This window comes from Scyliorhinus torazame, chromosome 2, assembly GCF_047496885.1.
Source record: "Scyliorhinus torazame isolate Kashiwa2021f chromosome 2, sScyTor2.1, whole genome shotgun sequence".
NCBI lineage: Eukaryota > Metazoa > Chordata > Chondrichthyes > Carcharhiniformes > Scyliorhinidae > Scyliorhinus > Scyliorhinus torazame.
Genome location: NC_092708.1, coordinates 100,160,881 through 100,173,397, shown reverse-complemented (window position 1 = coordinate 100,173,397; position 12,517 = coordinate 100,160,881). Strand labels below are relative to the sequence as shown.

The 12,517-nt window shown below is 45.3% G+C and overlaps 1 protein-coding gene across 1 annotated transcript in view; it reads left to right on the top strand.

The window, feature by feature from the left end:
* pkp4 (plakophilin 4) overlaps nucleotides 1-12,517 on the top strand; it is a 328,075-nt gene that overhangs the window by 79,682 nt on the left and 235,876 nt on the right. The window contains 1 exon segment of the mRNA XM_072474888.1: nucleotides 2,345-2,476. Coding sequence (XP_072330989.1) covers nucleotides 2,426-2,476 — 51 coding nt within the window. The 5' untranslated portion in view covers nucleotides 2,345-2,425.

Sequence of the window (12,517 nt, the reverse complement as noted above, 5' to 3'; positions counted from 1 at the left end):
AGTATAGTGTTCAAATCTGGTCGCCACACTACCAGAAGGATGTGGAGGCTTTAGAGATGGTGCAGAAGAGATTTACCAGCATGTTGCCTGATATGGAGGGCATTAGCTATGAGGAGAGGTTGAATAAACTCGGTTTGTTCTCACTGGAATGATTGAGGTTGAGGGGCGACCTGATAGAGGTCTACAAAATTATGAGGGGCATAGACAGAGTGGATCGCCAGAGACTTTTTCCCAGGGTAGAGGGGTCAATTACTAGGGGTCATAGGTTTAAGGTGCGAGGGGCAAGGTTTAGAGGAGATGCACAAGGCAAATTTTTCAGAGGGTAGTGGGTGCCTGGAACTCACTGCCGGAGGAGGTGGTGGAAACCGGGACGATAGTGACGTTTAAGGGGCATCTTGACAAATACATGAATAGGATGGGAATAGAGGGATACGGATCCCGGAAATGTAGAAGATTTTAGTTTAGACGGGCAGCATAGTCTGCGCAGGCTTGGAGGGTAGAAGGGCCTGTTCCTGTGCTGTACTTTTTTTTGTTCTTGCTTTGTTCTTTATACATTTCCCCATTAAACAACAAGAAAAGAAACATAACGGCTCTTAATCTATCTTAAAAGTATCAGGGCATAGAGTGATACTTGCTTTATAAAACAGATTTGGTTATGGTTGGAACCTCTTCAGACTCGTCTTTAAATAGCTGCTTCAACTAGATTGTTTCAGCCTCTTCCTTGTCTTCAGACAAGACTGCTCTGCTTTGAAATATTACTTTTTTAAAAAAACTATCCTACTGGGAAAGACTTGTAGATTCCAAGTCAGCCAGATCAGAATTTAGCCTCTCCAAACTCTCTGCCTTTCTGGGCTCCACCAGCAATGACCTCATCTCCCCAAGCTGAAAAACAAACCATCTCTGCAGGCTGCAAAAGCACATCAATGCCCCATGGACCTCCAAAGTCAATTCAATCCTTTGCTATTTACCAGAAGCAAAACAAACCTTTTAGAAATCATGACTACTGCAGCCAAAAAATATACCCTTGTCTTTTAACTCTGAACTTGTCCCAATATTCCTAAAATCCTCCAATTGTCTCACTAGCATAAGCCATTCTGTTAACTATTCTTTTTTGTTTGAGATTTCCGTTCCTTATGTTCGCCAATCTTTTCTCCTTTTCGCTTTCTTGTTGCACGCTATGTATTCTCCCTGGCTGTCTATTGTATTCTGTATCATAAATGGGTCCACAATAGAATTGGAATAAGTCAGTAGGGTTATTTTCATAATGTGCTTGATGAAATTTGGTTGGGTATGATGTGGAATTTCCCTCGATTAGCTGTACTCTATTATAGTGCAAAATGACCGCCTGAATAAATATTCAAAATATTATCTCCGGCAGGGCGATCCAGTGGCTTAGTGGTTAGCACTGCTGCCTCATGGCACTGAGGATCCGGGTTCGATTCCGGCCCCGGATCACTGTCTGTGTGGACTTTGCACATTCTCCCTGTGTTTTTGTGGGTCTCGCGCACAACCCAAAGATGTGCAGGCTAGGTGGATTGGCCATACTAAATTGCCCCTTAATTGGAAAAAAAACCAATTGGGTACTCTAAATTTATTTTTTAAAATGAGCTCAGGAGCATTTGAAATAAGGAAAAAACATCTTTTAAAAAAAATTAAAATCATTGCTATTCAGGGATGTTGAAAGAATTGAAAAATTGGCAATTTTTGGACGAAAGCTGATGGCAGGAATCAAATGGAAAATCTCTAAATTGCTAAATAGGGAGGGCAACAATGAATTTGTGTACCAAATTGTTGAAACGTTGATATTCAGGCAACGTTTCCCTCTGTTACTAGAACACAAACAGAAAATATAAGAAATACTTGGGTCTGTCAGCATTTGCTGAGAACCGATGAGTTAACATGGGCTTGGAAGGATATACAAAATGTTCTGTGCTGTAAGTGTTAACTCAACAAATCTTTCTATGCTTGCTAACCTGCATGTTTGTAGCATCTTCAGGTTTTTTGTTATTAGAAATTGACTGTTTTCCCCACTAGTTGCTATTGTCAATATTTTTAGATGTGGGAAAGGAGGAATGAGCGGTCACAGGGCAAGTGCAAGGGAAGTGGCACAACCTACCATTAGTACAAGAATGATGGGTTGAATGCTAATGCTTTCCTCTTTCATAATTGTTTTAAGATATTTTCTTTCATGTTCCTGCTGTGAGAGACGGCGAGCAAACCAGAATGAGTTTTCCTGTTAAATTAATTGTTGTTGTTAAAAATGTGCATGCTTGTCTAGGCATGATTGCGAGGAAGGTGGTAACTAAGACTATTTCTAAGTTGTTTTTTTTTTTGGTATGTTTAGGTAACATGTCAACTACTGACAAGTTCTTATTGATGGAATAGTGGCTGCTGCCCATGTGGGTAACCTCCCACTGATCCAGCCATGGAGTCTGAGACCACAGCAACCACCATTTTGGCTTCGGTGAAAGAACAGGTACAGTAGATCGAATTCTACTTAATGATTTTAACATTTTCTGCTCTGAGCATAATACAAATTTCAATTTTGATCAGCTGAATTATTCTGGCTGATTCAATTTTGTAGACTGGCGACCTGAGAAACTTAATGGTACTATAATCATTAATTCAAATTCCAGTTTACTTGGGATCAAAATTAATCTGTAGGATGTTTTAAAATCATGGTTATATGTCTGTGTGCACTGTCTCACTGATCATTTTGTACTTTTACAGGGCTCTAGCTGCAACATGTGCCTGTTGAATTTGCTTTCTTTCATTGTTCTTATTCCTAACTTTTTTCTCATGTGTTTTTTTTGTCTCATTTATTATGTGATGTTTGATATAGAAGTACAGTAAAGCAAGTTTATACTTCAGATATGTATTTATCTAGAAGAATAGAAGTTTGTAAGTAAAGTTAACTGCCATGCAAGCTGCTAGTTCATAATTGTTACATACTTGAACATGTGACAATAAAACTAAAATTTGCAACATGTCAGTCAGCATCGGGCAGGGTTGCACCCAAATCATTCAACCGTGATTGTGCTTCAAGGCATTTTCTGTTTCTATTTCAGAATTCCAGTATTTGTGCTTTTCCTTATACCTGCTAAATTACATCATTTTTCGGCATATAAAATGTTTCCACTCTTTACTTTCCTCTGTGCTTTTACCATCTTGCCTGAAATTTGTGTTTCATGCAGTAGCATGTTTCTGTGGCTACGAGCAGTTTGATGCTTCAGTAAAGTAATTCTTCATATGTGAGCCTACCTGTTTAAGTACCAGCTGACTTAATTTATTCAATATGAATAAATTTGCTTTTCCGGTGCTGGACGGCAGCTAGCAACAGCTGGTAAATTATCGTCCCCTGTCCCTCTTTCCCAATCAAAAATGATGAGACAGTTGTAACTAGTAGACAACTGCTTCAACGACCTAGCTCACCACCCACATCAATGTGGGTTTGTTAGTTCAGTAACTCTCAAGTAATGTATTTTTTTCATAGTGCTCCTGAAACAGCTAAAATTTGCTGTATTCTTTTGTAGGCATTTCTATAATATTTTTGCTCTTAGTGGTTTTGAAGAGAAGTGATCACCTTTCTTTAGGAGCAATATTATGGGCCAGGGTTTAGAGAACACCAAAGTATATCATGGAGTTCACCTGACCCACAACTTTAAATAGATTTTGGTTATGGGAGCACAAGGGCCCACTTTACAGGTGTGATGCAACATAGAGCTAAAGTATGTTTAAAACAATACAATGTTTATTCTATGAATCCAGTTAACATTTTATAAACACACAGTAAACATCTTAACTGCAGACACTGATGCTTTCCCAAATACAATATTCTATAGGTAACCCTTAATAACATCCCAAACAACATCCATAAGTTAAATCCTTTGTAAAATAAAGACAGCAGGTTTAAATGCTCTACAGAAACAGGTATTACTTTGAAATCATCTATGATCTGGAGACATTCTTTAGCTTGTAGCGAGAGAGATAATTTTACAGATGCTTGCTTTAAATGCAGCTATTCCCCCCTGAAAAAGAAATAATAGAACCCAGTGCTGGTTTGATAGGGCGCCTGGCTCACCCCCCCCCCCCCCCCCCCCCCCCCCCCTGCCCTCATGATCCCTCCTTTCCCCCTGTTCCGGTGCTGTCTGTTAATCCCTCAGTGAGAGGAAATGTGCATGAAGGAAAAGTTTATTTTAAAAAAAAATTCAGGAGTTGCCGCAATTGATCTCTGCTGTTTTTGGATGTTTTTGATAAATGGAATACAAATAAAAACTTAAAACTTTTTTTATAACACACTGCAGCTGCCAGCTCAAAATGAAAGTGAAAGACAGACAGACAGCCCATCTCCACCCACACACTGACATCGCTGCAGCTATTTGATAAACACCCATTTCTTAAAGGTACATCCATCTGACACCCCAACCCCCCAGAACAAATAGCCAATCAACTTCGAGATGGTTTCATTTTTCACTTTTTCACTTTCCTTTCAGAAATATTGACAGTGAATATACGCTTTTTTTTAACGAAACAAAACACGCAAACCGGTATAATAACATAGTCCATTTTAGTTATTCTTCCTCCAACTAGAATCCCTCTTGATTGACCGTCTCTTTGGACAAGAAGGTCTGCACGATCCATCCATTTCTCTACGCCTCGGCATTTCTCTTTAAGGTCAGACATTTTAGTTCAATCCGATCACAGAGCCCCTTGTAATTCTCCAACACAGGAGCATTGGTTAACACAGCCTTCAGGCAGTGAAATGCCTGTTGACACTCCGCTGTCCACTTAAATTTGCTACGCTTCAGCACGTCCGTCAGTGGATCAACCATACTGCTAAAGTTCGGTACAAATTTCAGGTAAAATCCACTCATGCCAAGAAATCTCATTGTTTCCCTTCTTGTCGAGGGTATTGGAAACTCCCCAATAACTTTTGTTTTCACATCCCGTGGGACCATTCGACTCTGTCCGATTGTATGGCCAAGGAAAGTGACTTGGGCTTTTCCAAATTCACTATTGGCTAGGTTTACTGCCAAACCCGCCTCCTGAAGTCTGTCGAATAACTCCATCAGATCCTGTAACAACTTTGTTAATTAACCGTTGAAATGTGGCTGGGGTGTTTTTCATGCCAAATGGCATAACTTTGAATTGGTATATACCACCTGGAGTCACAAAAGCTGAAAAATCCTTTGCCCTTTCGGATAAAGGTACCTGCCAGTAACCTTTAAGTAAACGAAAGAGAAAATGCTGGAAAATCTCAGCAGGTCTGGCAGCATCTGTAGGGAGAGAAAAGAGCTAACGTTTCGAGTCTGATTACACTTTATGAAAGCTGGCTAACTTTTCGAGTCCAATGACTCTTTGATCTTTTCTCCCCCTACCAATGCTGCCAGACCTGCTGAGATTTTCTTGCACTTCTCTTTTGTTTCAGATTCCAGCATCTGCAGTAATTTGCTTTTAACCTTTTAAGTTAAATCCAGTTTGGAAATAAAAGCAGATTGTCCCACCTTCTCAATGCAATCCTCCAAACGTGGGATAGGATAAGAGTCCGTTCTTGTAACTGCATTAACCTTTCTATAGTCCACACAACCGTTGGGTACCGTCTAGTTTTGGTACCATCACTATGGGTGAGCTCTATTGGCTGCAACCCACTTCAATTACGGCATTTTTAAGCATATTTTCAATTTCCTTGTTAACCTGCGCCAATTTCAAAGGGTTAAGTCTATATGGATGTTGTTTAATTGGAACAGCATTTCCCACATCTGCATCATGTATAGCCTTTTTAGTGCTTCCCAACTTATCTCCACAAACTTGCCCATGTGATATCAATCACTCTTTCAGGTCAGTTCGTTTTTCTTCTGGAAGGTAACTCAACAATTTATCCCTATTTTAAAGAACATCCTTGTTTCCCAATTTAATATGAGGGATGTCAAATTCAAAGTCATCTGGATTCAGTTCTTCACTTTGAGTTAGAATCATTAAAACCGCCTCCTTTTGCTCTCCTTCCCATTCTAAGTATCTTTTAAGCATGTTCACATGACCCACTTAGTAAGTTTTCCTTCTATCTGGCGTTCTTGCCACATAATTTACCTTACTTAATTTCCTTTCAATCTGATATGGTCCACAAAACCTTGCTTTTAAAGGTTCACCTACCACTGGTAGCAATACTAAAACCTTATCGCCACTGGCAAAACTACGAACTTTTGCTTTCTTGACCGCTACCCGTTTCATCCCATTTTGCGCAACTTTTAAATGTCGAGCCAATTCCCCTGTTCTATTTAATCATTCCCTAAAATTTGACACTTATTCCAATAATGTAAGGTCCAACTGCTCACTCACCAATTTTTCCTTAATCAATTTAAGTGGTCCTCTTACCTCATGACCAAAACTTAATTCAAAAGGACTGAATTTGGTTGACTCATTAGGTGCATTCCTAATTGCAAACAGTATGAATGGAATTCCTTTATCCCAATCCTCTGGATAATCGTGACAATAAGCCCTCAAAATTGTCTTTAATGTCTGATGCCACCTTTCTAACGCTCCCTGCGATTCTGGATGGTACGCAGTTGATTTAAATTGTTTTATTCCTAAGCTATCCATAACTTCTTTGAATAATGAGGGGGAGGAGGAGCGGGGATCATGACCTATTCCCCAAGGAACATCCTGAAAGCTGAAGGCCTCAAAGACCACGAGTAGAAAAGAAGTGGGTTGCAGCCAATAGAGCTCACCCATAGTGATGGTACCAAAACTAGACGGTACCCAACGGTTGTGTGGACTATAGAAAGGTTAATGCAGTTACAAAGTTGTTTTCTCCTGAAAACTTGAAGGTAGCAGCGGGGGCGGAGCCAAGCAGAGGCCGAGGCGGCAGGCCCGAAGCCAGGGCGTAATGTAGGTGAGATGAGGATGGCTCCCGCCTAGAATTTTGTAAGACTGAAGCCCGGTCCCAGGGAAATTCTGGAGGTATACAAAAAAAAAAGAGAAAGAAGTTTTAAAGAAATTTGAGATTGAAAAAGGAAGGAAGAGTGAGAAAAAGGAAAAATAATAAGCCGTTAAAGGATGCAAAAAGCAGCGTCGAGGAAGGGAGGAAATGCGGGCTCGCCGTTGAATGAGAAGACGAGCAAAAGTGCTGACAAGATGGCGGAGGCCATACCGCATGGTGGGGCCGCACTACTTACAGTGGAGAAGATGACCGAGGTGATGGCGGTGGAACTAGAAAAACAGCTTGCACATGGGGGCTTTGAGGAAGAAGATGGCGGTCACATTGAAGTCATTGGTGGAGGAGGCAATCGCCCCGGTGAGAGTAGACATTGCCCAAGGTGAGCGAACTGGGCGAGAAGATGAAGGAAATGGAGGAGGCCGCGTCGCAGCACAGTGACCAGCTCGCCTCGATAGGGGATGAGCTGCGGAGGGCGGTGGAGGTCAACAGATGGCTCCGAGCAAAGCTTGAGGACTTGGTGAACTGCTCGAGGCAGCACAATCTAAGAATTGTGGGCTTGCCCAAAGGGATAGAGGGTCCAAGGCCAACAGAGTACTTGGCTAAGAAGTTGTCGGAGCTGATTGGGGAGGGTGAGAACCCCTCTCAGTATGAACAGGACCGAGCTCATCGGCCGTTAAGGCCGAAGCCCAAAGTGAATGAGTCGCCAGCCAAGAGCAGTAATCATCTGTTTCCATAAGCACTGCATGAAGGAGAAGGTGTTAAGCTGTGCGAAGCAGAAGCGCGAGGTGCGGTGGGATGGTGCCGGAGTTCAGATCTACCAGGACTTGACTGTGGCGTTGGCAAAAAGACGAGCGGCGTTCAGGCGAGTGAAGGTGGCACTGTACAAGAAGGGGGTGCGATTTGGTATAGTATACCCGGCAAAGTTGAGGGTGACGTATGGTGCCAAAGACTTTTATTTCGACACAGCGGAGACGGCTGAGGCATTCATGAGGGCAGAAGGCTTAGGACAGATGTGAGGAGCGGAGCTGGAAGAGAGACTGGACTGCGATTGGGGAGCTGGAAAATGTATAATTTTACAACTTTCTTTTTACTGACATGTATTGTAATTTACTTCTCTTCACATTGTTACAGAGTTTAAGTTATTAGTTGGGTTGATTGGCATTCTGTGTTGCGACGGTTATATCTTAGTTTAGAGAATTGTATGGGTTGGATTGCTGTTTTTGTTTTTTCTTCCTCTGGGACTGGGTGGGAGGGGACGGTATAGCGTGGCGGGGGGAGCCACCCGCGCTAGCTAACTAAAGTCGGCTAGTGAACGGAGGTGAGAGGAGGGCTGCGGACATTGGAGCCTGGTTGGCAGGTTTTGATGGGCCTACGAGGCCAGCGATTTGGGGGGGGGCGGGGGGGGGGGGGGGGTTGATGCTGGGAGATGTTTTTTCGAGAGGAAATGGAGGGGGGGGGAGGGGTTCAATGTTAATAATAGATCGGGGCGGGACAGGCTTATGGGGCAGGGCCTGGTGGTATGATGGTGGATAAGAGGGGAGGGGGGGGGGGGAAAGAGACCCCCAGTTAGGATAGTCACGTGGAACGTGAGGGGGTTAGGAGGTCCGGTTAAGGGTGCTTGCGCATCTTAAAAGTTTGAAAGCAGATGTAGCAATGCTGCAGGAGACTCACTTGAGGGTGAAGGACCAGGTGAAACTTTAAAAGGGCTGGGTTAGCTCTTTTAAAGGACCAGGTGTTTCACTCTGGACTTGACGGAAGGGCTCGAAGGGTAGCGGAAATGGTCAGCAAAAGTGTATCCTTCCAGGTGGAGAAGGTGGTGGCAGATCAGGGGGGTAGATATGTGATTGTGAAAGGGGCGCTGGAGGGGAAGTTAGGGCACTGTTAAGTGTATATGGCCCCAATTGGGATGATGTGGGATTCGCAAAGAGGGTGTTTGGGGTCATCCCCAACTTGGACACACACAAACTGATAGTGGGGCGGGGGGAGAACTGGAACTTGGTGCAGGAGCCAAGGGTGGACAGGTCACGGCCGCGCTCACTGGTCCCATCGGGTGGGGCGAAGGCGTTAGCTGAGCTAATGGGGAGGATGGACCCTTGGAGGTTTCTGCACCCGAGGGAGCGGGAGTACTCGTTTTTCTCAGCAGTCCATAAGGTATATTCGCGGATCGACTTTTTTGTGGTGGCGAAGGCTTTGTTGGCTGGGGTTAAGGGGTCGGAATACTCGGCAATTGCAGTGCCCGATCATGCTCCCCATTGGGTGGATATGGCGCCGGAGAAGGGTGTAGCGCAGAGGCCGAAGTTAGATGTGGGACTTTTGGGGGACCAAGTGTTCTGTGACAAAATTGAAACGGTGATTAAAGAATATGTAGGTTTCAACTGTAAAGGTGAGTGTCGGAAGGCGGTCGTCTGGGAGGCTCTACAGGCGGTGGTGAGGCGGGGGCGGGGGGAGGAGTGATCTCGTTTAAGGCCAGAGTGGATAAAGAGGAGAGGTTGGAGCGGCAGAGGGTAATAGATGAGATGTTGGAGGTAGATAGGAGTTATGCAGAGGATGGGGACCCAGCAAAGCTGGAAAAGCGGAAGGAACTACAGGCGAGCTTTGACCGACTATCTACCAGGAAGGCAGTGCGCCAACTGAGACAAGCAAGGGGTGCAGTTTACGAACATGGAGATAAGGTGTCTGTTAGCATGTCCGCTCCAGAGGGAAGCAGCGGCAAGGGACATTGTGGAGGTGAGGGATAGGGCAGGGAAGTTGGTGGCGGCGCCAGATCTGATTAACAGGGTTTTTGAGGAATTTTATGAGAGGTTGTACAGGTCAGAGCCACCCGGGGGAGATCGTGAGATGCAGGAATTTCTAGATGGGTTGGAGTACCCGAGGTTAGGGGAGGGGGACAGGGCTATAGTGGAGAAGGAGCGATAGTGGAGCAGGAGATAAATGATGCGATTGGGTGGAAGCAGTTGAAGGTGGCAGGGCCGGATGGGTTTCCGGTGGAATATTATAAAAAATTCAAGGATAAGCTGGCACCCCTGATGGTGGGGATGTTTGAAGAGGCGATAGGGAAGGGGATGTTGCCACAAACCTTGGGGCAGGCATCGATTTCCCTGTTGCTCAAAAAAAGATAAGGATCCGACGGAGTGGGGGGTCATGTAGGCCCATATCACTTCTGAATGTGGACGCAAAAGTATTGGTGAAGGTACTGGTGGGTAGGCTGGAGAAGTGCCTCCCGAAGGTGATAGGTGAAGATCAGACGGGGTTCGTGAAAGGGAGGCCGCTCTTTTCAAACATTAGAAGGGTATTGAACGTTGTTATGGCACCGGCAGAGGGGAAGGAAACCGAGGTGGTTGTGGCATTGTACGCTGAGAAGGTGTCTGACCGGGTAGAATGGGGGTACTTGATGGCAGTTCTGGAGCGGTTTGGGATTGGACCAAGATTTGTGAATTGGGTAAAGCTGCTATATAGGGAGCCGAGGGCGAGTGTCTGCACGAACAACATCAGCTCGAGATACTTTTCTCTCCACCGTGGGACTAGGCAGGGATGTCATATGTCATCTCCCCCCCCCCCCCTGCTGTTTGCACTCGCAATTGAGCCGTTGGCCATCGCATTAAGAAGTTTGGGGGTATGGAAAGGAATAGGGGGGGAAGGGGGGTTAGAGGGTGTCCTTTTATGCCGGTAACTTGCTGTTGTACGTGTCGGAAACGAGTGTGTCGATAGGGGGAATATTGAAGCTGCTTCGAGTGTTTGGGTCTCTCTGGGTACAAGCTGAATCTAGACGAGTGAGTATTTTGTGGTATCTCGGCCGGGTGGGGGGGGGGCTGCCATTCCGTAGGGCAGGGACTCGCTTTAGGTACCTGGAGGTGCAGGTTGCCCGCGAGCGTGGGGGGCTCCGCAGGTACAACATTTCTAGTTTGGTGGGGAGAGTGAAACCTGATCTGGCAAGGTGGGCTGGTCTCCCTCTGTCACTGGCGGGTCGGGTACAGGCGATTAAAATGAACGTGTTGCCACGATTTCTGTTTATTTTTCAATGCCTGCTGATTTTCCTGCCAAAGGCTTTTTTCAGAGAGATTGAGGGAAGGATTACGTTCATATGGGGAGGGAAGGTGGCCAGAGTTAGAAAGGTGCTACTACAGAGGGGAGGCAGGCAGGGGATTTGGGTCTTCCGAACCTGATGTATTACTACTGGGCTGTGAATGTGGAGAGGGTGCGGAGCTGGGTAAGAGGGGTTGATTCACAGTGGGTCAGAATGGAGGAGAGTTTGTGCAGGGGGTTGGGATTGAAAGCACTAGCGATAGCCCCGGGGAAGTACTCGGGGAGTCCAGTAGTAATAGCTTCATTGAGAATTTGGAGGCAGTTTCGCCAACACTTCGTGTTGGGGGCAGGGTCAAGGGAAATGCCGATTCGGGGAACCAAAGATTTGAGCCAGGGAGATGGGATGGAAATTATCGGAAATGGGAGAAGGGGATTAAGACACTGAAGGATTTGTTTCTTGGGGGTCGGTTTGCAGGATTGAAGGAGCAGGAAGCGAAGTATGGGCTGAAGTAGGGGGAAATGTTTAGATACATGCAGGTTTGAGATTTTGCCAGAAAGGAGGTACAGAACTTCCTGGAGGAGCTGGCCTCCACATTTCTGGAGGAGGTGCTGACGACGGGGGGACTGGAGAAGGGGGTAATGTCAGCGGTCTACAGAGCTATTTTGGAGGAGGAGAAGGCACCGCTGGAAGGAATCAAAGCAAAGTGGGAGGAAGAGTTGGAAGAGGATATGGAGGAGGGGTTCTGGTGTGAGATGCTCCGGAGAGTGAATGCCTCCACCTCGTGCGCGAGGTTGGGGCTGATATAGCTGAAAGTTGTACACAGAGCATACCTCACGAGGGTGAGGATGTGCCAATTCTTTGAAGGAGTAGAAGATGTGTGTCAACGGGGGGGTGCGCTAACCACGTTCATATGTTTTGGTCCTGTCCAGAGCTAGAGGATTACTGGAAGGAGGTTTTTAGGATAATTTCTAAAGTGGTGCACGTGAAACTGGACCCGGGCCCCCAGGAGGCCATATTCGGGGTGTCGGACCAGACAGGATTGGAAACAGGTGCGGAGGCAGATATTGTAGCCTTCGCCTTGTTGATTGCCCGAAGGCGGATCCTGATGGGTTGGAGGGCAGCCTTTCCACCCTGTTCCCTGCGTGGCAGGGGGGGCTATTGGAATTCTTGACTCTTGAGAAGGTTAAGTTTGAACTGAGGGGAAGGATGGAGGAGTTCTACAATTCATGGGCATTATTCATTATTCACTTTCAAGAACTGGATAACATCGAATATTAGTTTGGGGGGGGGGGGGGGGGCGATGGGTGATAATGGTGGCCATGGCTGATTCCTGATTCCTTTCTGTCAGTTGTTTATGTGAACATGTGGGCAAATGATTTGGGTTTGGTGGGAGGATGGGATCGTTGTTATCGATATGGGGATTGACATATTTGTTACTGATTACTATTTATTACTGATTATTGTTTATTGTTGGTGGGTGTAAATTTGGTAGAAAATGCGAAAAAGGAGAATAAAGAAATAATTTAAATAAAACTTCTTTGAATAACCTTGAGGTAAAA